Raw genomic sequence first — 24,536 nt, 5'->3', positions numbered from 1 at the left:
GTTGTGTTCAGTTCAAGGTGAAAAGTAAATTTTACGGTCGGATCAGAATAGTGATAAATTTACCTGTGATTGTGTAAGAATGTACGCCGCATGACTGCCTTCGACATAAACTCGATTGGCAGTAGTAGAAATTAAGAGATAAATTTTTGGGGGTTGATATCTATTATTTGCATTTGCAGTACACTTTATTCGATTGTTTTTAAATAATGGGAAGAATATCATGTTAGGTATCTACGTCACTTCTATGCTGCGTGATGCAGCCTGCGTCTGATATTGTTGGTTCAAGGGGTGACCGCTATTCCTTTCACATTTAGCTGTGCAGATATTGTATGTTATATAATAACCGGAATTTCTAGTTAGATACTTGTCTCACTGAACTGCCATTTCGAAAAATGTTTTGTGGCAAGAAATTCGTGTCAGTGAAGTGGTGTTATAACTTATTCAACCGTCTAGAAATTACGAGACGGACGCCGTGCTTCGGTTTCAACACGAATCCTAAATCAGGCGCGTCTGAGATTGCTGGATCAGAGACGGAAAACTCTATCCGGCGTAAAAGGTTGGCGAGAACAACTTTTAATTCTAGCATTGCGTATTTTTGCCCTGAATTTTTCAGATAAATTAATTTTTTGCTCTACATAACCAAGAGAAAAGCAGTCGGTCACCTATGCAGTTGCGTGGGCCAGCGCTGAAGGGAAGAAAGGCATACGGATGCCGGCCAATGCTGTTCTCGGGAAAAAATCGTTCCGGTTTAAATGCTTCGGGATCCGGAAAAACGCAAGGATTGCGATGGATCGCATAAAATGTGGGAACAACTGTAACACCAGCTGGTATTGTATATCCACCTAGAATTTGATTGAGTAAATTAAACAGATCAAGTCTAACTCAACAGGTAATTTGTTTCATTTCACTAGATGTTTTACCTATATCAACGTCTTCCGTTAGACACCTCATGATAAACGCCACACTCGGATAGAGTCTCAATGTTTCTTTAATGCAACATTCCAAATACTTGAGCTCAGAAACATCATTGGTAGTGCAAGGACGGCCTCGATCACCGCAGAAAACTAAATCCAGCTCGTCCACTATCAGTTGCTTCGTAGGTATCGAATGAGGTTTACAGAAGTTAAAATTTTTGAAGACTATTGTATTACCTGATGCTCCGGATGTTTAGCAATGAGGTAAAGAAACCAGACCATGGCTGCAGAAGTTGTATCGTATCCCTGTGTTTCATTGGAAAACATTTAGATGTTTGGTGCAATTAAAAGGTAAGACGATTAAATATTACAGCGAACGTGATTAAATCGATTTCTTCTCTGATTCCGTTATCATCTAGATCAGCGCCCTTATTAGACGCCTGTATCAGTCCATCTACTATGGCAAATCTGCCACCTAAGAAAATTGCAGTTATCAATTCCAAGGTTAAAACAGTAAAATGAAATGGGTCGAATTTTCTACTGATACAGGTTTCCCTTTTACACTATTACTGTTTTCTATGGTTTCTGGGAATTTGTTTGGTTGTCGTTCAAGCATTTCACGGCGGTATCGTGTAACCTGTTGAAATGACGTTATTATTTTGATTGAAATATTTTTTAATTTAAAGGTTATTTTGTAGAGGTTTGCTGACCTTATTCGTGAAAGCGTGGAGGGCATTGACACAGCGTTCACTTTCACGACCTAGAGGGAACAGCTTGTAAATCCAGTCGTTTGAAAGCCAAGGTCGGCTGACACGTTCAACGAAAATCTGGCAAATTCTACTCCATCAAAATAAATAATTAGAAATGGTAATGTTCATAGGATTTTATGACATTTAACTAACCTATGAATGTTGCTAACGTAAATTTCTTTTTCCTTTTCGAATTTCGTTTGCTGGCCCATCGCTGTTTCTGTATGGTATTTTAAATGTTTACGACTTAAGATGTTACGATGAAAATTTGCCTTTTAAAATTTGTACCACAAATTATATTTAAGGCGCAGTTGGCCATAAGATGAGTAACGTCCATCTTGGTATGGCCTTGGGTGTCGATGATACGTTCGAATTCTGCCGCGCAGTTCGAGCTTTTCTCGTTGAAGATGTCGATAAAATTGTTGTAGTTCTGAAAATGAAAACCTGTTCGTAGCAACTCCATGTTAGGTTACGTCGTATAGAACACGTAAATCCAATACGAATTCGATTTAGGATTTTTAAAAAAGGTATTTTAAAATCATTATTGAACTTTACCTGGAGTAACTAATCTTCGTCTATTTTTCCAGTGCGCACCTGCGACATAATAAGATTGCAAACACTGGAATTTGGACAAGTGAATAAAATTTATCACCTGTTGAGGTAAACATGCAATTGCCAAGCCAACTACTGAAATTTGAATAATCGCTTGATTTTGTGATGTGTTTAGAACTGGCTAATATTTCCTACGTCCAAAAACGAGACAAGTAGTTAGCACCAAGAGAGGTGTGCAGTTCAAAAGACGTTAACATACCTGCACCAGCTCCGGGGAAGACAAGGCTACAATAGGGCGTGTACACAGCCATACACGATAAATTGGTCCATACTGTTTCACCCAATCAATTGTCATCATTTTCAAGGATTCTGCAACACGAGCAAATACTCAGGACGCCTCATTGATGAAAAAAATATTCACCCACCTTCGCTATAGACATCCAAATCTAGAAGATTGCCTAATAGTGGTAACGGCTTTGGTCCAGGTATGGCGTTGATGAGTTTTACGGTTCTAGATCGACTCCATTTCCAGTAATAAAATACAGCAATTGTAGGCAAAATGATCCATAGTGAAAATATCCATCTTATCCACGAAGAGTTAACGCCAATAAAAGAGGCTGACGTGTTTCCCAAATTCAACCCGTCCATGGTGAACAGACGATGCGAACTGATATTCGACCTGCCTACGGCCTTCGGTTATAAGCATTCACAGATAAAGCTGAAGAAGCATCCATCCGCTTTTTTCCTTAGCTTCCTGTGTGTTTAAAAGAAACATTTTAGATACGCGAAAGTTTTTATCTGTGTCAGAGTGTCAAGTTTTCTGTTTGAAGGGAATTCGGAGAAATTTACGGTAAAAGAAATTCCTTTTCGAATATACATACTCAGGTGCAGTAGTCCGCACTAACAGATTCATCGAATAACAGCCTTTAATTAAGTCAGGTATATAAAATTTAGTAGAATAAAATCACGTTAGATTTATCGTTTTCTGAATGGGGCGTGGCAATTCAAAACAAAAATCGTAGAATGAAGATTGAAAGAGGATTTTGCTAAAAAGGTATAGAAACGTATATTCGAACTTGGGAATGTCATTAGTATGCGAGAGAAAGTAGACTATAAGGATTTCCTTGTTTGGAGCCAACAACATCACGTAGACACCCATAACATTCACGATGTTTTTCTGTTGTGTTTGAATACATAATACGCGATTTTATCCTTATACTTTTTCATTACTAATGTACGATAGGTGAACATCACGACTGGCAAAGTAGGACACCCCAGACGGACAGGAACGTCCCACTTTGCAACCTGTCCCAAACATTACAAGGAAACTAAAAAAAAATGTGGAAAACAAGAGTTTTGTTTGTGCTTTGTTAAGGTTTTCAATTGAAATCTTAATCTTCTTAAATTCATTTTCAATTAAGCGATGCCAACAGCCCTTTTTGTCCTAGAAAAATCTCTGTTGAAGGTCTCGAGTTTCTTAACCCTTTTGAAAACTAGATACGTATGTTGTAATAGTTCAAAACCTTCACGCTTAAACCAGTTGGTCCGTTAACCTTCCTCGCGCTGTGTAAAGTCGAAGACCCTATGGTCCTAGTGATTAAAAGGCTATCCATCATTCAAATTCAAGAGCCGTCATGTCTGCCAAGTTCTAGCTAAAATTCTTGTACATTTCATTGTAACGTGGCAAGGCAATTCCATCTTTTGAGCAAACGAATGTTGGAAATCAAAAAATTGAATTTTTACGGGTAACGAACTAACGTGATTCAAAAGAAGTTTTAACTCAATAGTCAGTGTTAACTATTGGGTTTATTATCGAATTGAAACTTTGATTAACTTACCTGCAATGTTGTGTAGAACTTGCTTCGTATAACTGACAGCAACAGCTATGGTCTTGACTTGGTTATATAGCTCGTTACAGGAAATCGGGCGTGGCATTTTCTGATATTCTTGCTAGCAGCTACAAGCCTAATTACATCATACTAACGGAAGTAGTCATAAAAGAATGTAGCTTCTAATTCATTATATAATTTGCAAGTGAAAAGTGCGGTTTGACTTACTTATTTAACTAGCTATCTTTTACATGTCTGTGTGATAACCGGTTCACGTGTTACGCAGTTGTGACTTCAGGTAGTGTTTCATCTGTCCGTTTTAGTTGTGAACAAAATAAAAATCATAGTATATGATGCATTTTGATGTAATGAAATACGCAAAAAATTCGTTCTGATAGATTTTTGTATGCAAAATTTGGTTTTCAAAAACAAATTTTGTTCGCTGACTCATCACTTGATTGACAGCAGCTTTCGTACCCATCCCCAATGCATCAAACAAAATCGTCAAAACTTTTGTTTTGTTCTATTCCTTTGTCTTCGTCCCTTGGGTAATATAGAGGGAAGGGTATCTAAGAAAGAAAATATTTTTTGGAGGGAAAGGGAACAGAGAAAAGGCCGAATATTCATCAGACTATTTAATGAGGCTCAGAATGCGTACCCATCCTTTTATATAAGGGTACGAACAGGCATGGCTAAATCTACAAATAGAGTACGGTATGCGAAGGGCCATTAGTCGTTCGTCATTCGCACTGTAGATGAGTCGATGTTCTTTGTTCCAGATGGACGAAATTTTTTTAAATTAGTGCTGTTGTTCTGGCTTTAATTTTCTTTGAGTTAATTACTGTAATTGTTCGACGTCTGATCGATATCAGCAGTGTTCATTTTGTCAAACGTTCGTCGTGACAATGTCTACATGAGTTGTGAAAGGAGGGATCTTCCGATCTAATGGTGTTCTCAATGTGAAGTCACCAAGGTAATTAACAATTAAATTCTAATTTTAATGTAGCTTTTTTAAATTGAACTGCTCGAACCATCTTTGGAACTATCCATTACGTAAAGCTTCAAAAAACGTGAAGAACAGGTTGGCATTAGACGCAACGTTGTCGTATTTTTTAGTATTCTGCATTATACGCAGCGTTCGTCTTAGACAAGAATTTTTTCTCTGGGTAGTTGTTCTATGGACGTGTGATGTGTCTGACGTATTTTTAGTCTTCACACCTTCATTAGGATTAATAGGTTCGATGTTGGTTTATGCATTATGTGCGACGGTCTGCGCTGTGGGATTGATCCTCCTTCTGGCCTTACTAGGATGGTGGATTTATATACGCATTTCACCATTTCATGTGACAGTTAGCAGGATTCCTGGTCCCAGGTTCTATTTGCCATTATTGGGTAACACTTTGGAGTTCGTCGGAGGACTAGATCGTAAGTAGTGCTTTAAGTGTTACAAAGTTTATTGTGGAGAAACGGAACAGCAATGGCAATCATTGTCAAACTGTGATTGATTTTATTTGTGTAGATGTTCTCCAAACGTTCCAGGAAACGTGGACGGAGAGATACGGAGAAATTTACAGAGTATTCCTTGGCTCGCACTGTTACGTTGGTATTTCTTCACCTGATTTGTTGGAGGTTAATGTTTTAACGTTTCGAATCCTATATCGAATTAAAAATATAATTTTCATCAATTTATTGGAGAGACGAAAGCCGTTTATCACGTTTGCTTGTTTACGCAACTGGTTTGGAATAGGACCTCTTCTGTAGTTTTTTGGCTCGCTAAAGTGCTGTAGGCAAGGCCATTATCAGTAACGGTTTTTTCTTTCTCCAGGCTATATTAAGCAGTCACAAGGTCATCGATAAGGGAGTTTCGTATGACACAATACTTCCGTGGTTAGGACAAGGACTTCTAATAAGCTCTGGTGAGATAGCTTATATATATCGTTTTTTCAAGTCCTTTTTTCAAATCACTGTTTTTCTTCTATTTCGAATTCGTTAGGAGATCTGTGGAGATCGCGGAGAAAGCTGTTGACACCAGCCTTTCACTTTAGTATTTTGAAGAACTATTTTGAAGTTTTCAATGAGCAAAGTCGTATTCTTTCTGGAATTTTTGGAGAAATGTGTGAATCGTTTCCTGGAGGAAGAGGAGAGATGGATGTCTATCCGTATATTACGAAATGCTCTCTGGATATAATATGTGGTGGGATAATGTGTATCATTCTCTACATAACCTTTTATTATTGTTGGTCTTTGGAATTGTGGAATAGAGGCTTCGATGGGTACAAGGATCAACGCCCAAACCCAGGATTCGGATTATGTTAGGGCGGTACGCAGGTGAAAATATTAAAGTTTTCGAGGAGATGGCCGGTCCTTGCTATTTTTCGTTAACAGGATTGGACAAGTGATAATGGAGAAGGTGCTACAGCCGTGGATGGGAAATCCATGGATTTTTTCACTGTCAGCATTGGGAAGAGAACACAATCGATTGTTGAAGACTCTTCATGGTTTTACGGAGGATGTAAGTTTTTTTGCTGTCCGTTGAATTGAGGTTTATTCATATTTTCTACATTAGGTGATTCGAGAGAGGCGACGAGCTTTAGCTGAGAAAGAATACGTGGCAGAAGAAAGTGGAACTGGGATTAGTATGCAGAAATGAAGGTTATTGGAAATACTAGCACTGAAATTTGTTGTACGCTGTTTTACAGGGAATAGGTTGCCGCTTCTCGATTTGTTGCTTAGGGCGTCGGATGACGGAGGGACTTTGTCAGACCAAGATATAAGGAATGAAATTGATACTTTCATGTTCGAGGTTTTTTTTTAGTAGTTATACTTCAATTGTGCGAAACAATCATTCTATAAAATTGTTTTTTTCAAGGGACATGACACCACGACTTCAATGATGGGTTGGTTTCTGTATTGCATAGCAGCCAATCCCAAATGCCAGGTAAAGCTTTGTTATTGTACGCGGTATAATTTGCTGTTCAAGCTTTACATTAGACAAATGTTTATTTTCATTTACTTTTATTGTAAATAGGAGAGAGCTTGTACGGAGCTGAACAGTGTGTTTGGGGAATCGGAAAGGGATTGCACTCATGATGATATCCCAAACTTAAAGTATCTTGAATGTTGCATCAAGGAAACATTGAGACTTTATCCTAGCGTTCCTGCTTTTGAAAGAGATGCTCGTGAAGATATTCAAATCGGTAAAGATTGCTCTTATTTTAAGTGTTTTGTCATATTGATCAATTGGGTTGATAACTAATAGGGAAGTATACAATTCCTGCCGGATGCACGTTGGGATGTTTTGCGTTTGCCACACATCGTAATCCAAAAGTGTTTCCGGATCCTCTAGTTTTCAGACCGGAAAGATTTTATCCGGATGAGGCAATTGGTCGACATCCTTACGCCTACGTTCCGTTCAGTGCTGGACCTCGCAATTGTATTGGTATTTTTAGTGTTTTTAAATTGATTTTCAATTGGCATAGTGTCTACTATTATATACTTACCAAGGACAACGGTTCGCAATGCTGGAAGGGAAAGTTGTCCTGTCAACTCTTCTTCGACGCTTCAAATTTGAAATGTGTAGTGCAAAGCCACCAGATCCTTCAAATCAGCTTATTTTGAAATCTTTAACTGGAATGAATTTAATTGTATCTCGTCGTTGAAGGGATCTACTGAAGAAATTAGCTTCCAAAGTAAAGCTTAAAAGTAGAATAAAGGTATGGCAATTGCCGAAAAGTTTTTTTACTTGGGAATAAAGATTTCCGAGTCTAGTTCTATACAAAACAGCATATTCCTAAGGTTATAATGTATCACCGCCTATTTTACAATTCGTCCTCGGTAAGTTTATGTTTTGCAGTTTTATAATAAAGTAGTTACTTTGCTTTAGGGAGTAATTTCTTCACAACTTATAATTTTGGCCGTGTTTTGGCCGTGGTTCAAAGCGCAGCTTGATGAAATTTGAGTTGACGTGGATCATTATTGTTAGTTTCGCAAGAAACATAAGTCCATCGCAAATAGTTTCGTTATACTTCCCGGATTAGTGTTGCAGTCTGCCGTCAACGCCTCAAGCGGTAGTGTCAATGGCAAGATAACTTAGCAACAGGTTAGTGCCTAACAAACTGTCGGGAAAGAATGTTCTTGTTCAACTTACTTCTCGTCTTTTCTTTTATAGGGTTGCTCCTGCTTCTAACCTGTATTGGGTGGTGGGTGTACGTTCGTATTTCACCTTTTCACATAGCTGTCAATCGGATACCAGGACCTAAAAGCTTACCATTCATTGGAAATACTTTAGATATAGCTGGTGGGCTCCAAGGTATGTAATTTAACGTCATAAAGTGCTTCGATATTGGGTGTAATGTTAAACGTTCAGTTACATGACATCAGCAATTAAAGAAAAAGTAGATGAATATCTAGATAACTAGTGACATTTCTGCACGTAGATATTTTGTACATCTTGCAAGAGAAATGGCCACAACAGTTCGGAGGAATATATCGATTTTTTGTTGGTACACACTGCTACGTCACTGTTTCATCGCCAGAAATGATGGAAGTAAGTGTTTTTGATTATTACAATGTTTCGATAGATAATAACTAACTACGCACGCACGGCATTAACCCCGCGATGTTATTGCTTTCATCAATATTTGTTTTGTACAATCATACCCTAAGCTCTTATTCCGTTTGTATCCTGCCGAGCTCGATTACTCGCGTTACCAGCCTCTGTTGAAGCCATAACCTAATGTCATCATGTTGTCTTCTAGATTATTTTAAGTAGTCAAAAGACGATCGACAAAGGTTCGTCGTATGACCAACTAGTACCATGGCTAGGACAAGGACTTCTCATTAATTCCGGTAAATCAATATGCAGTTGTTTTCCCAAAATTTGCAGGTTATTAATTGTCACTGTGTTTTTGAAAGGGGATTTGTGGAGATCGCGACGAAAGATGTTGACGCCAGCATTTCATTTTTCTATTTTGAATAGCTTCATCGAAGTTTTTAATGAACAGAGCCGCATTCTCTGCGGAATTCTAGATGATGTGTGCGCGTCTTTTGCGGAAGGAAAAGCGGAAATAGACGTCTACCCGTTTCTCACTAAATGTTCTCTGGATATTATTTGTGGTAGGCGGCTGTATTTGGCATTCATCTAACTTTTGGTAAATAAGAGTTAATTTATTAGAAACTACAATGGGGACAAGAATCAATGCACAGACAGAAGATTCTGATTATGTCAATGCAGTTTATAGGTAACTGACCACAAATCAAGCAAGTGATTTTATGTTTCCATTAATTATTTTCCTACGTATTCTAGGATTGGGCGTTTATTGGTAGAACGATTTCAAAATCCCTTCATGAGGAATCCGACCATTTTCTCATTTACGGCTTTAGGAAAAGAACATGAGCGACTGCTGAAAACTCTTCACGGATTCACGGAGAGCGTACGTTAGAGGCATTACGTAATGTTTCTTGTAGCCTACCATTTTTTTTTTTACTTCTGCCAGGTGATCCACAACAGGCGAGAAGTCTTAAGCCAGAAAATCAATGACGAAATCGACCATACGGAAACAGGAATTAGTATGCAAAACAAAATAATTAAATAATTAAACCCCATTTGACATTCATACGTCCGAAACATATAGAAAATCGATTGCCGCTTCTCGATTTGTTACTGAAGGCTTCGAATAATGGGGAGGTCCTTTCTTCGCAGGATATTCGAAATGAAATTGATACCTTTATGGTTGAGGTATTCCAATCCTAATGGAATGTGACGAATAGGTTATCTGTAACATGTTTGCCGAAATCATAGGGGCATGACACCACTGCTTCCCTGTTAGGATGGTTTTTGTATTCCATGGCAGCCAACCCGGATTGTCAAGTACCAATTTTTGTTTTATTGCATGTAAATTGTTACTGTAAAATTCTACTTATAGAAGAAGGTTTGGAATGAACTTCAAAGCACATTCGGAGATTCGGAAAGATATTTCAAACAACAAGATATTTCTAACCTGAAATACTTAGAATGTTGCATCAAGGAAACATTGCGAATATATCCTAGTGTTCCAGGGGTTGAAAGAACAGTTGTAGAAGACATTCAGCTTGGTAAATTTGGTAAATGTTCAGCACTTCCGTAACTATGGTATTATGTTTATTTATAGGCGAATATTTGGTACCGGCGGGATGCACTCTGGGATTGTTAGTTTACGCAGCTCATCGAAATCCGAAATTCTTTCCCGATCCTTTGGTTTTCAACCCAGAACGTTTTTTTCCGGATGAGGCAATCGGACGACATCCATACGCCTACGTGCCATTCAGTGCTGGACCTCGTAATTGCATCGGTATTGTTCTTCCATTTGATTATTTACCTGAGCGTAATGAAATTTAATATACATTTTCATATCTAGGGCAAAGATTTGCGTTGCTAGAGAGCAAGACGGTTCTGTCCACACTTCTAAGACGTTTCAAATTTGAAATTGCACCTAACGCCAAGCAACCTATTCTTTCAGATAATCTAATTCTGAAATCCATGAATGGGATAAATTTACTTGTATCCCGTCGTTGAAATACCGCTTGCGAAGACTAAGTATACCAAAGGTATGTTTTGCATTGTTCTGTTATGCACACACGAAATCTGATATTTTGCGTAATTTAGTTTTATTAAGAGAGGGCTCCGCACAGCAGACTACAATTATTGGCAATTACCCAGAACAGGACATGTACTCAAGCCGTAAGCTTGTGCGACGTTTTTCTGTTGATTTGGTAACGAATTCAAACTAGAATTTTGTAATGCTTTTAAAATTAGGATCTTTCATGCTTTGCAGCAACAAATAAAAAATTGCTATATATTTTTTTAACAGCTACAAATGGCTGGCATATTCTTTCATTCTTGTAAGCAGTTGAATTTAATTATAATGTCACCCCTTTATTGTGTCATTGTCTGTTTACATGTTTTTCACTTTCATAGGATTTTTTTTTCCTGAAAACCATTGAGCTAAGCTACCTACCATGTGGGCCCACACTCTAGATTTACTGTCCCTCAAAAAAATGGCAAATCTGCTATGTCCAAATGGACAATCTACCATGAGCCAATTAGTTCTTCTCCCACTATCTTTGTTAGCCTCCAAAGCTGCTGCAAGAAGTCTGGTGTTGGGGAGGACAACCATTACCAGTTTAGAACAAATTACCATTTATTTGAGTGAGCTGGAATTCAAGAATGCTACCCATCAGACCAGTGTTTGGGTCAACCATAGCAGTGAGTGCAAGCCAACAGGAGCATTTGGAAGTTAAACTCAGGTTTTCCATAGGCAAATACAGCCGAAAAAGTAACATGAATTACATAGGATGGGTCAGTGTTATGCAACAATTTCACAAGTCACCAAGTGTAAAAATGTTACAAATGTAGGAACTGGGCTTGTATGTTTTACAATTTATAATTCAGTAGTTACCTTGCTTCAGGTTAGTGCGAGCAGTTTCTTCACAATTTCGGATTTTGCCTGTGTTTTTTTATCATTGTTCAAAGTGCAGCCAAAGGGAGTTCGAGTTGGCGTGGGCCATTATGTTAGTTTTGCAAGAAGCATAAATCCATCGCATATAATTTCGTTATACCTCCTGGCTCAGTGCTGCATTCGGCCGTGAACGCCTCGAGCGGTAGTGTCAATGGCAAGATAACTCAGCAGCAGGTTAGTACGTAGCCAACCTTCGGTGTGCAATGTTCTTGTTCCACTTAGCTGTCGTCGTTTCTTTTATAGGATTGCTTGTAATTCTCATCTGTACTGGGTGGTGGGTATATGTTCGTATTTCACCTTTTCACATAGCTGTCAATCGCATTCCGGGACCCAAAAACTTTCCATTTATTGGAAATGCTTTCGAAATAGCTGGAGGACTCGAAGGTATGTAATTGAACGTCATAAAATGGTGCGATGTTACGTGTACACAACATCGGTAATTAAAGAAAAAGTAGATGAATATCAAGGAACTATTGACATTTCTGCACGTAGATTTATTGTGCATCTTGCAAGAGAAATGGCCACAAAAGTTCGGAGGAATATATCGATTTTTTATTGGTACACACTGCTACGTCCCTGTTTCATCGCCAGAAATTATGGAAGTAAGTGTTTTTTATTTATTACAATGTTTCGATAGATAATAACTAACTACGCACGCATGGCAAAAATCCCGTGGTGTTATTACTTCCTTCAGTATTTGTTTTGTGCAATCACACCCGTAGCTCTTATTTCGTTTGTATTCTGCCGAGCTTGATTGTTCGCGTTATCAGCATCTGTAGAAGCCATTATTAATGTTATCATGTTTTCTTGTAGATTATTTTAAGTAGTCAAAAGACGATCGACAAAGGTTTGTCGTACGACCAACTAGTACCTTGGCTAGGACAAGGACTTCTCATTAGTTCCGGTAAATCAAAAGTTGTTGCTTCCTCCGAAAATTACGGATTATTAATTGTGATTGAATTTTTTAAAGGGGATTTGTGGAGATCACGACGCAAAATGTTGACGCCAGCATTTCATTTTTCTATTTTGAATAGCTTCATCGAAGTTTTTAATGAACAGAGCCGCATTCTCTGCGGAATTCTAGATGATGTGTGCGCGTCTTTTGCGGAAAGAAAAGCGGAAATAGACGTCTACCCGTATCTCACTAAATGTTCTCTGGATATTATTTGTGGTAGGCGGCTGTATTTGACATTAGTGTTAGATCCCATTGATTAATAAGAGTTCACTTATTAGAAGCTGCAATGGGGACAAAAATAAATGCGCAGACGGAAGATTCTGATTACGTCAATGCAATTTATAGGTAAAAGTAGATCACAAGTCAAGCACATGATTGTATGTTTTAATTTAATTATTTTCCTGCGTTTTCTAGAATTGGGCATTTATTGGTAGAACAATTCCAAAATCCCTTCATGAGGAATCCGACCATTTTCTCATTTACGGCTTTAGGCAAGGAACACGATCAACTGCTGAAAACTCTTCACGGATTCACTGAGAACGTAGGTTGAAGGCATTACGGAATGTTTCGTGTATCAATTTTTCTTTTTACTTTTGCCAGGTGATCCACAACAGGCGAGAAATCTTAAACCAGAAAATCAATAACGAAAGCGACCAAGTGGAAACTGGAATCAGTAGGCAAAACAAAATTATTTACTAACTTAATTCCATTTAACATTAACGTCGGAAACAAATAGAAAATCGGTTGCCGCTTCTGGATTTGTTACTAAGAGCTTCAAATGATGGCAAGGTCCTTTCTTCGCAAGATATTCGGAATGAAATTGATACCTTTATGTTTGAGGTATTCCAATCGTCGCGTAATGCTTTGGTTATTTGTTACATGTTTGTCGATCGTAGGGGCACGACACAACATCATCCCTGCTCGGATGGTTTTTGTACTCCATGGCAGCTAATCCGGATTACCAAGTGCCAATTTTTGTTTGTATGCATGTAAGTTGTTATTGTAAAGTTCTGCTTATAGGAGAAGGTGTGGAATGAACTTCAAAGCACATTCGGAGATTCGGAAAGAGATTTCAAACAAGAAGATATTTCTAATTTGAAATATTTTGAATGCTGTATTAAGGAAACATTGCGAATATATCCTAGTGTTCCAGGGTTTGAAAGAACAGTTGTAGAAGACATTCAGCTTGGTAAATTTGGTAATTGTTCAGTGCTTCCATAACTATAATATTATACTCATTTGTAGGCGAATATTTGGTACCAGCTGGGTGTACTCTGGGATTCTTAGTTTTTGCAGCTCATCGAAATCCAAAGTATTTTCCTGATCCTTTGGTTTTCAATCCAGAACGATTTTTTCCGGATGAGACAATCGGACGCCACCCATACGCTTACGTGCCATTCAGTGCTGGACCTCGTAATTGCATCGGTATTGTTTCTCCTATCGTTTTACCCGAGCATCATAAGATTGCATATACATTTTCATATCTAGGGCAAAGATTTGCGTTGCTTGAGAGCAAGACAGTTCTGTCCACACTTCTAAGACGTTTCAAGTTTGAAATTGCACCTAGCGCCAAACCACCTATTCTTTCAAATCAGCTAACTCTGAAATCCATGAATGGGATAAATTTACTTGTATCCCGTCGTTGAAATACCGCTTGCGAAGACTAAGTATACGAAAGGTATATTTTGCATTTTCTGTTATGCACAAGAAATGAGTTGCACACAAAATCTGATATTTTGCAAAATTTAGTTTTATTAAAGCAGAGTTCCGCGCAGCAGACTACAAATGCTGTTCTCAGTATTTCCCAGTACATGACATGTGCTCAAGCCGCTAAGCTGTCTTGTGCGAAGTTTTTTTTGTTGATGTTGGTAACGATTCCAAAATAGAATTTTATAATGCTTTTAACATTAGGACGTGACTATCGTGCTTTGCAGCAACAAATAAAAAATTGCCATATTTTTCTGAACAGCTACAAATGGCTGACAGATTCATTTGTACTTGTAAGCAGTAGAATTTAATTATTTATGTGCACTCCATTATTGTGTTGTCTGTTAATCTGTTTTCATTTTTATAGGATTTCTTTTCTGAAAACCATTGGGCTAAACTACCTTCCTCATGGGCTCACACTCTAGATTTACTTTCTCTCGAAGAAATGGGCAAATCTATTCTATGCCCAGATGGATTCCCTAGTACAAGCCAATTAGTTCTTCCACTATCTTTGTTAGCCTTCAAAGCTACTGCAAAAAGCTTGGCATTGGAGAGGACAGCAATTACCAGTTTAGAACAAGTTATCAGTTATTTAAGGGAGCTGGGATTCAAGAACGCTACTCAGCAGAGTGGTGTTTGGGTCAACCCTAGCAGTGAATGCAAGCCAACAGGAGCACTTGGAAGTTTAACTCAGGTTTTCCATAGGCAAGTAAAGCCGAAAAAGCAACATGAACTTTATAGGATGGGTCAGTGTTGTGCAGCAATATCCCAAGTAACTAATTGCAAAACTGTGGTAGATGTTGGAGCTGGTGTGGGACATTTATCCAGGTTTTTGAGTTATGGATATGGGCTTGACCTAATATGTTTGGAGTGTATAGAGACATTTGGTTCAGCTGCAATCAAGCTAGATGGTAAATTAGAAGAAGCTTGTGTGAAACTGGGGATTACAAATATCACAACTCCAAAACACATCACTTTGACGTTGAATCCCAACACAAGCAATTTGGTGGAATTACTCAATTCTCATGGACTCACCCAAATCAGTGCCTGCGGATTGGTTGGCCTGCACACGTGTGGCGATTTAGGACCCACACTCATTCGAAATTTTGCCATTGATCCTGGAATAAAATTCATCCTTGCCATCGGTTGCTGCTACATGAAAATGTCTCTTGACCGGTATTTGCACAATTCATATTTGTTAAATTTATACGACCTGTTTAAAGCACACGAAAAAAAACAACTAGAAAATCTCCGGTTAGAGGGTATCCGATGAGTAACTTTGTTCTAAATCAGCTAAAGCCATCGTTTGTTAGTTACGAAGCTCTGGAAGTCGCGTGTCATGCGCTAGAATCATATTCTGATCGTTTAAGCGATTTGGAATCAAACAAACTAAAAGTTCGTTTATCTTTTCTGTATTTCTAGATCAAATCATATGTGCCACTTACTCCAATGCTTTAAATTTTGAATAGGTTCATTGCTACCGAGCTACTTTGGAGACGTTGTTGCTCAAGTTAGAGCCTCCCCTTAAAAGGGCAGGATTACGGGGCGTCAAGAACGCTCATCTCATGCCATTCGAGGAATATGCTCTCAAAGGTACTACAACACATAAAAGCTCGAAATTTTTTAATTTAACTTCTTTATGTAATCATTTTGCTTGCCATAGCTGTTGACAAAATGGACGTTGTCCTAGACGAAGGCGATCTTTCGTCACAATACATCCAGTCATGTTTGGAACAATGGCAGCGTGTCGTCATCTTTTACTCGTTAAGGCTTATGGTGGCCCCTGTTATTGAAACAATTGTTCAATTAGATCGACTCCTATATCTCGCTGAACAGGGTAAATAAGTATAACAGGCTGTATATTATCAGAGCAGATGTATTAACACAATTATTTATTATCAACCAAGGTTGGTGCGGCTGTCTCCTGCCACTGTTTGACTGTCGATTATCTCCAAGAAATTTTGCTCTGCTGTGTGTCAAACCGGAACTGAATCACTGCTGACGTCATTTGAACTGTTCGTCACTTCCGTCAGGTCACTCCGTTCATCATTTCGAATTTCCTTCCGCCTGGCAGTCATCCCTGCATGACCCTCACAAGTCAGTGTTTCAGTTTCGCACTTCTTTCTGCAACAAGTTCTGCATAGTTTGTGTTCGCACTTTACTCCCTGTAAAACAGAAAAATTAAAAAAAAAAAAAGGTTTAGAAAGGATGTCTTCTACGTAGCTGTAAGCTTTAATGATTACAGGAAGATTCGAGCACTGATTGCACATAACAAGATCCTGTCTTGCGAGGCGTGCCTGTTTCTTAGGATTTCTCGCTAGTCTCGCAAGCTTCTTCATCTTGTTTTTTGAAAGAACACCTTCAGGTTTCTCCTGGCCGTTATCTTCTTCCTCGCGTTTCCGTTTAGCCTCCTCTGCCATAATTAGCTGAATTTTCTTTTTATGTTCCTCTGGCGATGGCCTAACGTAGGGCTAAAATTTAGAATAACAATAATTCTTGTTAATAACAGCTGCGCATGCGAATGACTCACTTGACAATGCCAGGGCGGGAAAGGTAAACGGGAAGACGGATGATCGGCCGGAGGTGTCCATGGCTTTAGTCCTTGCTGATATGGTGTAAAATGTTTTTCCAGTTCAACTACTACTGCTTTAAAATCCTCAAGATTCGTTCCATCTACTAAGGCTTGGCGAAGGTGGAAGCACTCTTCCAGCGTCAAACTGTGGAAGTATGGAACGAATGAAATACAGGCAACTTAATTAGGAATTTGGATTTCAAAATATATACCAGTGATTGAAAATTTTGAAGAGATGCCCACGGGCGTAGGACATGGGGCACGGATAACGTTCAACGAGATCGAGGTATTCTTTACCCATATCCCAGACTAGTGGTTGAAGATTGGCAAAAAGGGCGGGGTTGGTCAGGTTTCCTTCGGCTATCATGACGGCGTCAGCACCGGTGCTTTCTAAACATCTTTCTACATCCGACCAGTATTGAATATTTCCATTAGCTATTACGGGTATATTAACGGCAGCTCTGGTAATGACAAAGACAAAGAGAACATTTAGGTGGTTACCTAATTCTAGAGATATTGAATTAACTTACTTGACGGCTTGAATATGTTTCCAGCTGGCCAAGCCAGTGAGTGGACCTTTCTGCTCTCGTGTTCGGCCATGAACAGTCAACGCGTAACAACCCGACTCTTCCAGCATTTTGGCGTAAGCGATTGATTTATCAATGTCCTCAAAAACACGCACTTTGCACGTTATGGGTACGCTTAACTCACGATGGATTAATTTCACTGCACGGAAGAAAATATTGCAGATGAAATTCGTTAGATTTGTTGCGTGATTCAATTAGAACATACCCATTTTGCTAATCAGATCCCATTCGTCTTGCAGGAAGGCACCATAATGTCCTGGAAAATAATTTATGACACAGAAGATTAGCCAATTTTCGAACTCTAAACGAGGGAATGTTTTTACCTTTCTTTGCAATGCTCTGCGGGCAACCAAGATTCAGATCAATGGCGTCACAATGCTGTTCTGCCATTTTTGCGGCTTTCAAGAAGATTTCAGTGTCATTAGCGCAAAACTAAACAAAGGTAAAGGTCAACATTTATTGTATTATAATACTTGTAGTAAAAACTTACTTGAGCAATTAGAGGTCTATCTTCCGCACACGATTCAAGGTGTTCGCGACGGTAGCGTGGTTCTCGGATGAAAATTCCGGCGTTCATCATAGGCGTGTAGGCAAGTTCAGTTCCATATTTACGACTCAGCAAACGCCACGGCAGTTCGGAGGCATCAACCATTGGAGCCAAGATACGTTTTGGCGAATTCAAAGTCTGTCGCCAAAACTCCCACGGAGTTAAAGGAGGAGGCATATTTCTTATTTCTGGTGCTACTTAAGGCGGATCTTTTTACGGCTTTCTAGCTTTTTGGGGAAATAGAGGTAAAACATTCATTTAAAAATTGCAGTTAATTCTTTAAAAAATCACAGTTGTAAAAATGCAAGAACATCGATTTAGGCGGGTTTCAACAAATGCTCGACAGACGTGGAGGGCTCACGCATTTTCGAGTTAGTCCATGATTCATTGGACGCGTCTTCACTAGGCGAGGTACGAATAATTTTCGGCAATTTGGGCGTTTTCTTGCAAAGCTTATTAGAATTGGGAAGAGGACTGATTTGATGATCGTAGGACTGGATGGCGGAAGGCGTGGAAGGGTAAACGGAGACCATGTTGTTGCGAGGGTGACGAAGAAGGAGACTAGATACTCCCATTAAACCGCTTGATACGGTGAAGATTGGTGAAGATGTGTTTGACTGTTCACTACTCTGGTCACGGCAAGACGTATAACAAGCAAAGCAAGGAAACTGACTCCACCACCGCTTTTTGGATTTCTTCACTAGGTAATTTGCAGGATACGAGTTTAATTCCTTGTCTAACTGTCGTCGTATGTACTCATAGGTTGTCCAACCGTTCCACTTGATGTACGCGTGAAAGGCACATAAATGAATCAACAAGCCGCTTCCGAATGCACTTAAAAGGAAGAAAATCATCGACAAGAAGGTGAAAAGAATGGGATTGAGGTTAGTATTTAGGAAAAGAGGATTGATGCAGGTCTGGCTTATCTTGCAGGTGTACAGTAAGCTGATTTCCACGACACACAACAGGCAAATGATTACACACAAGATGCAGGCACTTGTGATGGATGCCACAAAATGACTATAATTTCGGCTGCCAATGCACTGATTAAGCCACTTGCAGTGGTGGTCAAAGCCTTCAATGCACTTGTTGCATAGGCTGCAATGCTTGGTTTGTGGACTAGAAAGGATTACATCACACCATTGGCATTTTTGTGAGTCAACTTTATGTGCCTTACTCCCAAGGTCTTCACAATTACACAATGATGTGACTAGCATTGAACCAAGAAGAATAGCTAGAAGTAGAGCAATTATTGGTTGTAAAGGAATTTGAAAAGGCCATGGCAAAGAAGGGATTTGAATTGTGTGAATGAAGAAGGCAGCAAAAAATAGGAGGCTCCATCCCATTATTTGCTGAGGATGCAAAGGTGGCTGAAAACCATGCTTTCTTTTCCAGTCAGGATTTTCCTGTGGTGTCACTTTGTTTTTTCTTTTCATATCACTGAATTTACACACTATTTAGTTTTTGGAGAAACTTTAACCCTCAGGTTTTCACAGCCAACATACATCAAAGACTACCAAGAAAAAAGCCATCTAGAAAAGGCGAAGAACTCGTTTTTCTGAGTTGCTGCCATGGTAACAAATGTTTCTATGTACATAGTTACCATCGTTGTTATCGACATATTGATCAAAAGAAGACAGAGTACCGTCACGTTGTACTCACCTGTCATGTGGTTTAGTATACTTATTATTACCGTAATAAGCTGATTTTTTCAACTTTTTCTTACACATCTACAGAATGGGGAACATTCCGTTCCTATGCCAACTTGGAAACTAATAACTATCGCGTGTTTTTTGTTTAAAATTTAGGGAAATCGAATTGAAATGCTTACCAAATGTTGACGTCTCCCAGCAGACTACAATGAAATGACGCCTGCGTTGCCAAGCTTTCGTAGCATAAATAAAAAATATTAATAAATAACTAAAAAGAAAACGAACAAAAAAAAACAAAAAAGAAAAGAAAAAAAACCAATTAACAAAACACGTAAACAACAGGAAGCATCTCCATTTTGACTTTCGAGGAATATGCAATAGGAACGTGATGAACTATAACCGTTTTAACTATTAATATAAAGTTTAAAAACTGCTAACAATATGCAGAAAATTTATTGGTGCTCTGATACATCCATAGTTTCCTCTCGTGGTATTATAAAATTTTTGACTATGCTAATGAATGTTTGGGCTGCTACTGACTCATTAAATGATGTAATGAAATTTTCTCCACTTTCCATGGCTTTAGTTAATTTAGGATCAATTGGAATCCGTCCGAGAAAAGGCACTTTACCCATTTCAGCTAAAGATTCCCCACCCCCGTAGGAGAAAATATTCGTGCATTCTGAACAATGTGGACAAACATAGCCACACATATTCTCTAAAATTCCAGTGACCTTCAACCCAGTCTTTTTGCAGAAAGTCAATTCTCTGCGAACATCTCCAACAGCCACTGCTTGCGGCGTTGTCACAAGGATTGCGCCGTCACATCTCACGCTCCTATGTGACCCACGATTTTACATAATTATCACAATTTTGTGCACGTTTTTTGCTCTAGCAACAGTAATCATACTTAAGGTTTTCCATAACTGAAATATGTTCATCTGATGTTCCAGGAGGAGTATCAATGATCAGATAATCTAAATCTTGCCAATACACATCAGTAAGAAACTGCTTGATCATAGCTTGATATACAAAAAAGAGGAGGTCAATATATTATTTTAACAAAATAGATGATTAGGAATAACCATACCTGTTTTCTTAGGGCCTCTCCAAATAACTGGATCATCTTTATTTCCTAGTAAAAATCCAACAGACATTACTCCCAAGGTCTGGTCAGGGGTTGTGTAAACTGGAACCCATCTAAGCTTTGAAAAATAAAGATTAGAAAACATGGAAACTGCTAGCTAAAACAATTTGAGGTTACCCTTGCGCACACTGATGAACAGAGCTATTTTCTAAGCCAAGCATTCGCGGTATGCTAGGACCGCACAGATCAATATCTAACAGCCCAACCTTATGCATTAATGAAAAAACTGTTGTTGAATATTACCTTAGGTTACTGGAAAAATAATACTTACTTTAAAGCCACTATTCTGAAGTGTTAGAGCCAATTGAGTACTAACTGTGGATTTACCTACACCACCTTTCCCTGATAAAACTAGGAAAATCCTTTTTACGTTCGGTAAGATCTGAGCTACAAATGAAGGTAATTTTAGCCTACACTTTTTAAATTGATAATTAAATCTTTTTCAGTTCGTTATACCTACCGTTTTCTGAAGCCATGTTTCAAAAAAACTAAAAATGTCTCAATTTTCCACTTGTTTTTGTTTGTTATGATTTGATTTTCCGGCAGCTGACATGCGACCAAGTGAGCGTTGCCGGTTTCACCGATTAAAAACATACGTTATTTTCTTTGTTTATATTTTCTTTGTGGAACGTGTGTTGTTGTATGTAGTCGTTTAGTACCACAATAATGTATTTTTTCCGAAAAAATAATACATCCTAAATGAGTTTTGTGGCAATATCCAGGTAATAGGTTATACCGGACATCACGGCATTGCCATTGAGTCACACAATGGTCACACGAGACATTAATCATGCTCATTCCATCCCATGTGATTGATGGGGAGCAACGTATTCCGTTTCCTTTCTTTTCATTAGTACGCGAATAACGTATTTCCGTTTTTTTCCTGTTCATTAGTATTTTCACTAACTCGGGTCTTTCAAATGGTGATGAATAAGCCAAAAGTTTATTTGGTATAAATTAAAGTTACATTAATAAGAAGTCATTGCACCCCGACCCTAAGGCAGTGTCGACACGTTTGGAGTAGTGGTAAGCATTTTTGCCTTTGCATTCGTTTTTCAGATAAGATTGACAAAGTTGTTATTGCTTCTTTACTTGGTTTATGTGCCCCTTGCTTGGCTTATTTGCTGGTTAAAACTATTTGGTAAATACGTTTGGTAGTGAAAGGAAAAGTTTTTGAAGGTGGTAGTCAAGTGGGGAGGGTTTGAAATGGCGGCCATTTGCAAAGCATGGAGACGTTTCGTAAGGACGCAGGCAGTTGTTTGATTCTTCGTCGAAAATGAGTCCAGCTGAGCAAGAATAAAACAACAAAGATTTTGCACTACCGTTGTCGTAACATTGATAGAAATTTCGGCAATCAAACGGGTATCGGCGTAGAACACCCGACGAACAGTCAATTTCAAGGAAATCGGGTAATTCATCAGCAATAGGATTCATCACGTGCTGCTCACAGCCGGACTCCTCTGGTAGGGAACACTTTGCCGTAGCCTCATCAAAAATCAACCCTGGGGCACATGCAAAAATACTAATAGATTTCAAGTAACATTGGTAGAATCGATTGCAATCGGAATTGGGAAGACGGTAGAATTTTTGTGAGCTGCAATCCATCTCCATTGTCTGCTTTACGATGTCGGCGGTTTCCACCACTTTTTCAATAGCTTCAAGCACTTGATCATTTGAATTTGAGGGACTCGTTTGTAATGCGACAGGTTGCAAGGAATCTGTTAAGAGTAGAAACGACTCTGCTGGAAGTCTGACGGATGTTGACTCCAGTAGAGTGTCAGGTCCGCCAACAGCGCTGGTGGATGTGGGTGGAGGAAGGAGTGTTAAGCTGTCGGCTTCAGGGTCAGCTGGAGAGGAAGGGAGCTCAGTTGAAACAGAATTTTGAGCATTTGAGCTGAAGGTTAGTGCTGTAGGAATGGGTGCTTCTTTTGGCAAAACGCAAACCAAGAGCTTCTCATCGAATTCAAGTGCAGGTGGGCATGCAAATTTAAACACGACAAAGTTTTTCCCTTTTCCGTAAAAATCGACGCACCTTTTGGGGGGGGGGGGGACAAAATGGCATAAATTCATCGTTTTAATAGGCGGGCATGTATAAAATTTCAAAAGACCATGATTCTTTACAGACTTTGATCTTGAACGATTCCTTACCTGTAAAATTGAGTAGCGTCCGTATCGTTACGTTTGTAGCCAGCCTCGCTGCAAAGTCCAAATTTATCGTAGAATCTTTCCGTGTGTTTTTCGATCTTGCGTTGTACTAAACAGGCATTTAAAAAGAGAATTTCTAAATGTCTTAGTAAAATCCTTAAAATCACTCGTAAACTCACCATTATTCATGCCCTCACTTTTAGTCTGTACGATACCAAGTGTTAGCAAACAAATCACAGCGTTCTTCATACTGGATTTGATAACAAATTTCATAGTTCTCGATTCTGTTTCGTATCCGCCCTTTTGCAACGACGTAGCTAGATCGCGTAGCGAAGAGCGCTAACTCGAAAAACTCGAATTCTTCTCTTTTAAAGGGTGTGCTCTGAAAAAGGAGCTAAAAACAAATCTAGTTCGAACCGATGCTCAAAGATAGCCAATAGTGTTTGCCCTCCCTTCAGGTATGTTTTGCACCATCAGTAGAACCGATTTGCAAGCGGGATGTCTGATATGTTTGCATCTTTTATCTTTTGTGAACTTCACCTCAAAGGCAATTTACATTTCTTAGAGTCACGTCAATGACGTGTTCCATCCGGATTTGGTACTCGAATAACACTTAATTCAGATCGTTTAACATTTCATGCAGATGCCTTCAAAAGTTTAGACATCCCACTCCCTTGTATTTCTGAGAGGAAGGGGGGGGGTTAAGGTACCTGAAGTAATGTGGCATTGAGAACAACGGGGGTCTTTTGAATTTTTGGCAATAGTACTTTGTCATGTAACAAAAAAAAAATTATTTCGTGTGGTGGTGCAAAAATGAAATGGGTTTCCAATTCGTTGATCAATGGTCGCTTCTTGGTTCAGGTGGATCTTATCTCTTTTACGTGCGAATACGCCGAGCTTACTGACTGTAGTGTGTTCTTTTGACCTTCGTTGTACGTCCTTTGTGTGAGGCCAGGGTGTTAGTTTCTCTTTGAAAAAGTATTGAATCGCCCAACAATTAAGCCGTCGTCTAGAACAAATAATTCTCAACACTTTTCTTCTTAAATTTGGCGCTTAAATATTTGTCAGTAATATGAAGAAGCTGCTTGCAGATTCGTTCATGCGCAGATATCGTCGCAGCTCCGGGATCAACAAACGACCTTTCAAGGACTCAGTAAAAATATATTTGCGTTGAAAGCTGAAACTCAGGCAGATTTCCTTAGCGAGCATAACCTTCCCACAATAGAATTAAACTGCCTCCTCTTTTTTTTTTTTTTTTTTTTTTTTTATTCGAACGTGATATGGAAAAGATGCAAGTTTGCGGTAGGGCGATATTTGAAGCGTTTCTCATTTTGAAGTGTTTAGCCTTTTGGCAGTTACCTTGAATAGCCTTATAGAGGAGCTAAAAATAGTATCGCATACAATTTTTCTTCGCAAAATTGCATACCATATTGTTTTGTTTTTATGGATGTTGTGGTTTTAAAGTGAAACGATATCGGTTGCGTTATTAATCATATGTTTATTCCAATACCTTCTCCATTGCATAAATTTCCCTTTTATAAGGCAAAGCAGTAACGGTACATCCATATACGCACCAGCACCTTGTCCAAATAATTGATACAATACGAAAAAACATGAAGCGGTTGGGTATTATTAAATAAGAATTGTCGGAGATTTCCTGGCTTTCGGTTGCGTAGTCAGGAGG

General features: G+C 38.9%; 9 protein-coding genes and 1 long non-coding RNA gene across 11 annotated transcripts; 5 read left to right on the top strand and 5 right to left on the bottom strand.

Moving 5' to 3' along the window:
- Positions 1–192: 192 nt before the first annotated feature.
- LOC130688314 (cytochrome P450 4C1-like) lies at positions 193–2,872 on the bottom strand. Its single transcript, XM_057511295.2, has 13 exons — positions 2,641–2,872; positions 2,475–2,584; positions 2,316–2,406; positions 2,219–2,257; positions 1,952–2,107; positions 1,817–1,883; positions 1,625–1,751; positions 1,485–1,551; positions 1,286–1,389; positions 1,152–1,220; positions 921–1,092; positions 663–842; positions 193–600 (listed from the first exon to the last, which is right to left on the bottom strand). The coding sequence occupies exons 1-13, from the start codon at positions 2,861–2,863 to the stop codon at positions 431–433; spliced, it is 1,575 nt and encodes a 524-aa protein (XP_057367278.1). The 5' UTR covers positions 2,864–2,872; the 3' UTR covers positions 193–430.
- LOC130688353 (uncharacterized) lies at positions 2,086–2,763 on the top strand. Its single transcript, XR_009000427.1, has 3 exons — positions 2,086–2,190; positions 2,251–2,323; positions 2,391–2,763. It is a non-coding gene; the product is annotated as an uncharacterized LOC130688353 (long non-coding RNA).
- A 2,051-nt stretch (positions 2,873–4,923) lies between the features above and the next one.
- LOC130688321 (cytochrome P450 4C1-like) lies at positions 4,924–7,776 on the top strand. Its single transcript, XM_057511301.2, has 13 exons — positions 4,924–5,017; positions 5,272–5,469; positions 5,564–5,673; positions 5,870–5,960; positions 6,038–6,238; positions 6,306–6,372; positions 6,430–6,556; positions 6,611–6,680; positions 6,744–6,847; positions 6,914–6,982; positions 7,073–7,241; positions 7,304–7,483; positions 7,549–7,776. The coding sequence occupies exons 2-13, from the start codon at positions 5,286–5,288 to the stop codon at positions 7,701–7,703; spliced, it is 1,527 nt and encodes a 508-aa protein (XP_057367284.1). The 5' UTR covers positions 4,924–5,017; positions 5,272–5,285; the 3' UTR covers positions 7,704–7,776.
- A 393-nt stretch (positions 7,777–8,169) lies between these two features.
- On the top strand, positions 8,170–10,960 carry LOC130688319 (cytochrome P450 4C1-like). Its single transcript, XM_057511300.2, has 13 exons — positions 8,170–8,353; positions 8,481–8,590; positions 8,802–8,892; positions 8,959–9,159; positions 9,218–9,284; positions 9,350–9,476; positions 9,540–9,612; positions 9,678–9,781; positions 9,845–9,913; positions 9,969–10,137; positions 10,194–10,373; positions 10,440–10,629; positions 10,688–10,960. Exons 1-12 carry the CDS (start codon positions 8,173–8,175, stop codon positions 10,595–10,597), a joined length of 1,530 nt encoding a protein of 509 aa, XP_057367283.1. The 5' UTR covers positions 8,170–8,172; the 3' UTR covers positions 10,598–10,629; positions 10,688–10,960.
- Positions 10,961–11,737: 777 nt separating this feature from the next.
- On the top strand, positions 11,738–14,156 carry LOC130688318 (cytochrome P450 4C1-like). The gene is made up of 12 exons (XM_057511299.2): positions 11,738–11,924; positions 12,033–12,142; positions 12,354–12,444; positions 12,511–12,711; positions 12,774–12,840; positions 12,910–13,036; positions 13,096–13,168; positions 13,232–13,335; positions 13,392–13,460; positions 13,516–13,684; positions 13,741–13,920; positions 13,984–14,156. Exons 1-12 carry the CDS (start codon positions 11,744–11,746, stop codon positions 14,139–14,141), a joined length of 1,530 nt encoding a protein of 509 aa, XP_057367282.1. The 5' UTR covers positions 11,738–11,743; the 3' UTR covers positions 14,142–14,156.
- A 112-nt stretch (positions 14,157–14,268) lies between these two features.
- On the top strand, positions 14,269–19,060 carry LOC130688322 (methyltransferase-like protein 25B). 2 transcript variants are annotated; one of them, XM_059496966.1, is made up of 11 exons: positions 14,269–14,495; positions 14,570–15,378; positions 15,447–15,597; positions 15,672–15,795; positions 15,866–16,039; positions 16,110–16,299; positions 17,601–17,803; positions 17,891–18,319; positions 18,401–18,612; positions 18,671–18,772; positions 18,842–19,060. In XM_059496966.1, the coding sequence occupies exons 1-6, from the start codon at positions 14,391–14,393 to the stop codon at positions 16,202–16,204; spliced, it is 1,458 nt and encodes a 485-aa protein (XP_059352949.1). In that variant the 5' UTR covers positions 14,269–14,390; the 3' UTR covers positions 16,205–16,299; positions 17,601–17,803; positions 17,891–18,319; positions 18,401–18,612; positions 18,671–18,772; positions 18,842–19,060. The 2 variants fall into 2 exon arrangements, with proteins under 2 accessions (XP_059352949.1, XP_059352948.1); XM_059496965.1 differs by having other exon boundaries at positions 17,866–18,319.
- On the bottom strand, positions 16,045–18,085 carry LOC130688323 (tRNA-dihydrouridine(16/17) synthase [NAD(P)(+)]-like). Its single transcript, XM_057511306.2, has 8 exons — positions 17,852–18,085; positions 17,685–17,793; positions 17,567–17,617; positions 17,305–17,500; positions 16,987–17,235; positions 16,733–16,919; positions 16,446–16,673; positions 16,045–16,367 (listed from the first exon to the last, which is right to left on the bottom strand). Exons 1-8 carry the CDS (start codon positions 18,083–18,085, stop codon positions 16,179–16,181), a joined length of 1,443 nt encoding a protein of 480 aa, XP_057367289.1. The 3' UTR covers positions 16,045–16,178.
- LOC130688326 (palmitoyltransferase ZDHHC1-like) lies at positions 18,193–19,554 on the bottom strand. Its single transcript, XM_057511310.2, has one exon. It carries the CDS (start codon positions 19,342–19,344, stop codon positions 18,226–18,228), a length of 1,119 nt encoding a protein of 372 aa, XP_057367293.1. The 5' UTR covers positions 19,345–19,554; the 3' UTR covers positions 18,193–18,225.
- A 437-nt stretch (positions 19,555–19,991) lies between these two features.
- Positions 19,992–21,297, bottom strand: LOC130688332 (cytosolic Fe-S cluster assembly factor NUBP2 homolog). The gene is made up of 6 exons (XM_057511314.2): positions 21,168–21,297; positions 20,979–21,094; positions 20,825–20,913; positions 20,651–20,760; positions 20,471–20,582; positions 19,992–20,397 (listed from the first exon to the last, which is right to left on the bottom strand). Exons 1-6 carry the CDS (start codon positions 21,181–21,183, stop codon positions 20,013–20,015), a joined length of 828 nt encoding a protein of 275 aa, XP_057367297.1. The 5' UTR covers positions 21,184–21,297; the 3' UTR covers positions 19,992–20,012.
- Positions 21,298–21,796: 499 nt separating this feature from the next.
- Positions 21,797–23,157, bottom strand: LOC130688327 (uncharacterized). The gene is made up of 3 exons (XM_057511311.2): positions 23,032–23,157; positions 22,856–22,961; positions 21,797–22,739 (listed from the first exon to the last, which is right to left on the bottom strand). The coding sequence occupies exons 1-3, from the start codon at positions 23,123–23,125 to the stop codon at positions 21,842–21,844; spliced, it is 1,098 nt and encodes a 365-aa protein (XP_057367294.1). The 5' UTR covers positions 23,126–23,157; the 3' UTR covers positions 21,797–21,841.
- Positions 23,158–24,536: the final 1,379 nt, after the last annotated feature.

This window comes from Daphnia carinata, chromosome 9 (genome assembly GCF_022539665.2).
Source record: "Daphnia carinata strain CSIRO-1 chromosome 9, CSIRO_AGI_Dcar_HiC_V3, whole genome shotgun sequence".
NCBI lineage: Eukaryota > Metazoa > Arthropoda > Branchiopoda > Diplostraca > Daphniidae > Daphnia > Daphnia carinata.
This window is presented reverse-complemented; position numbering and strand designations above follow the sequence as displayed.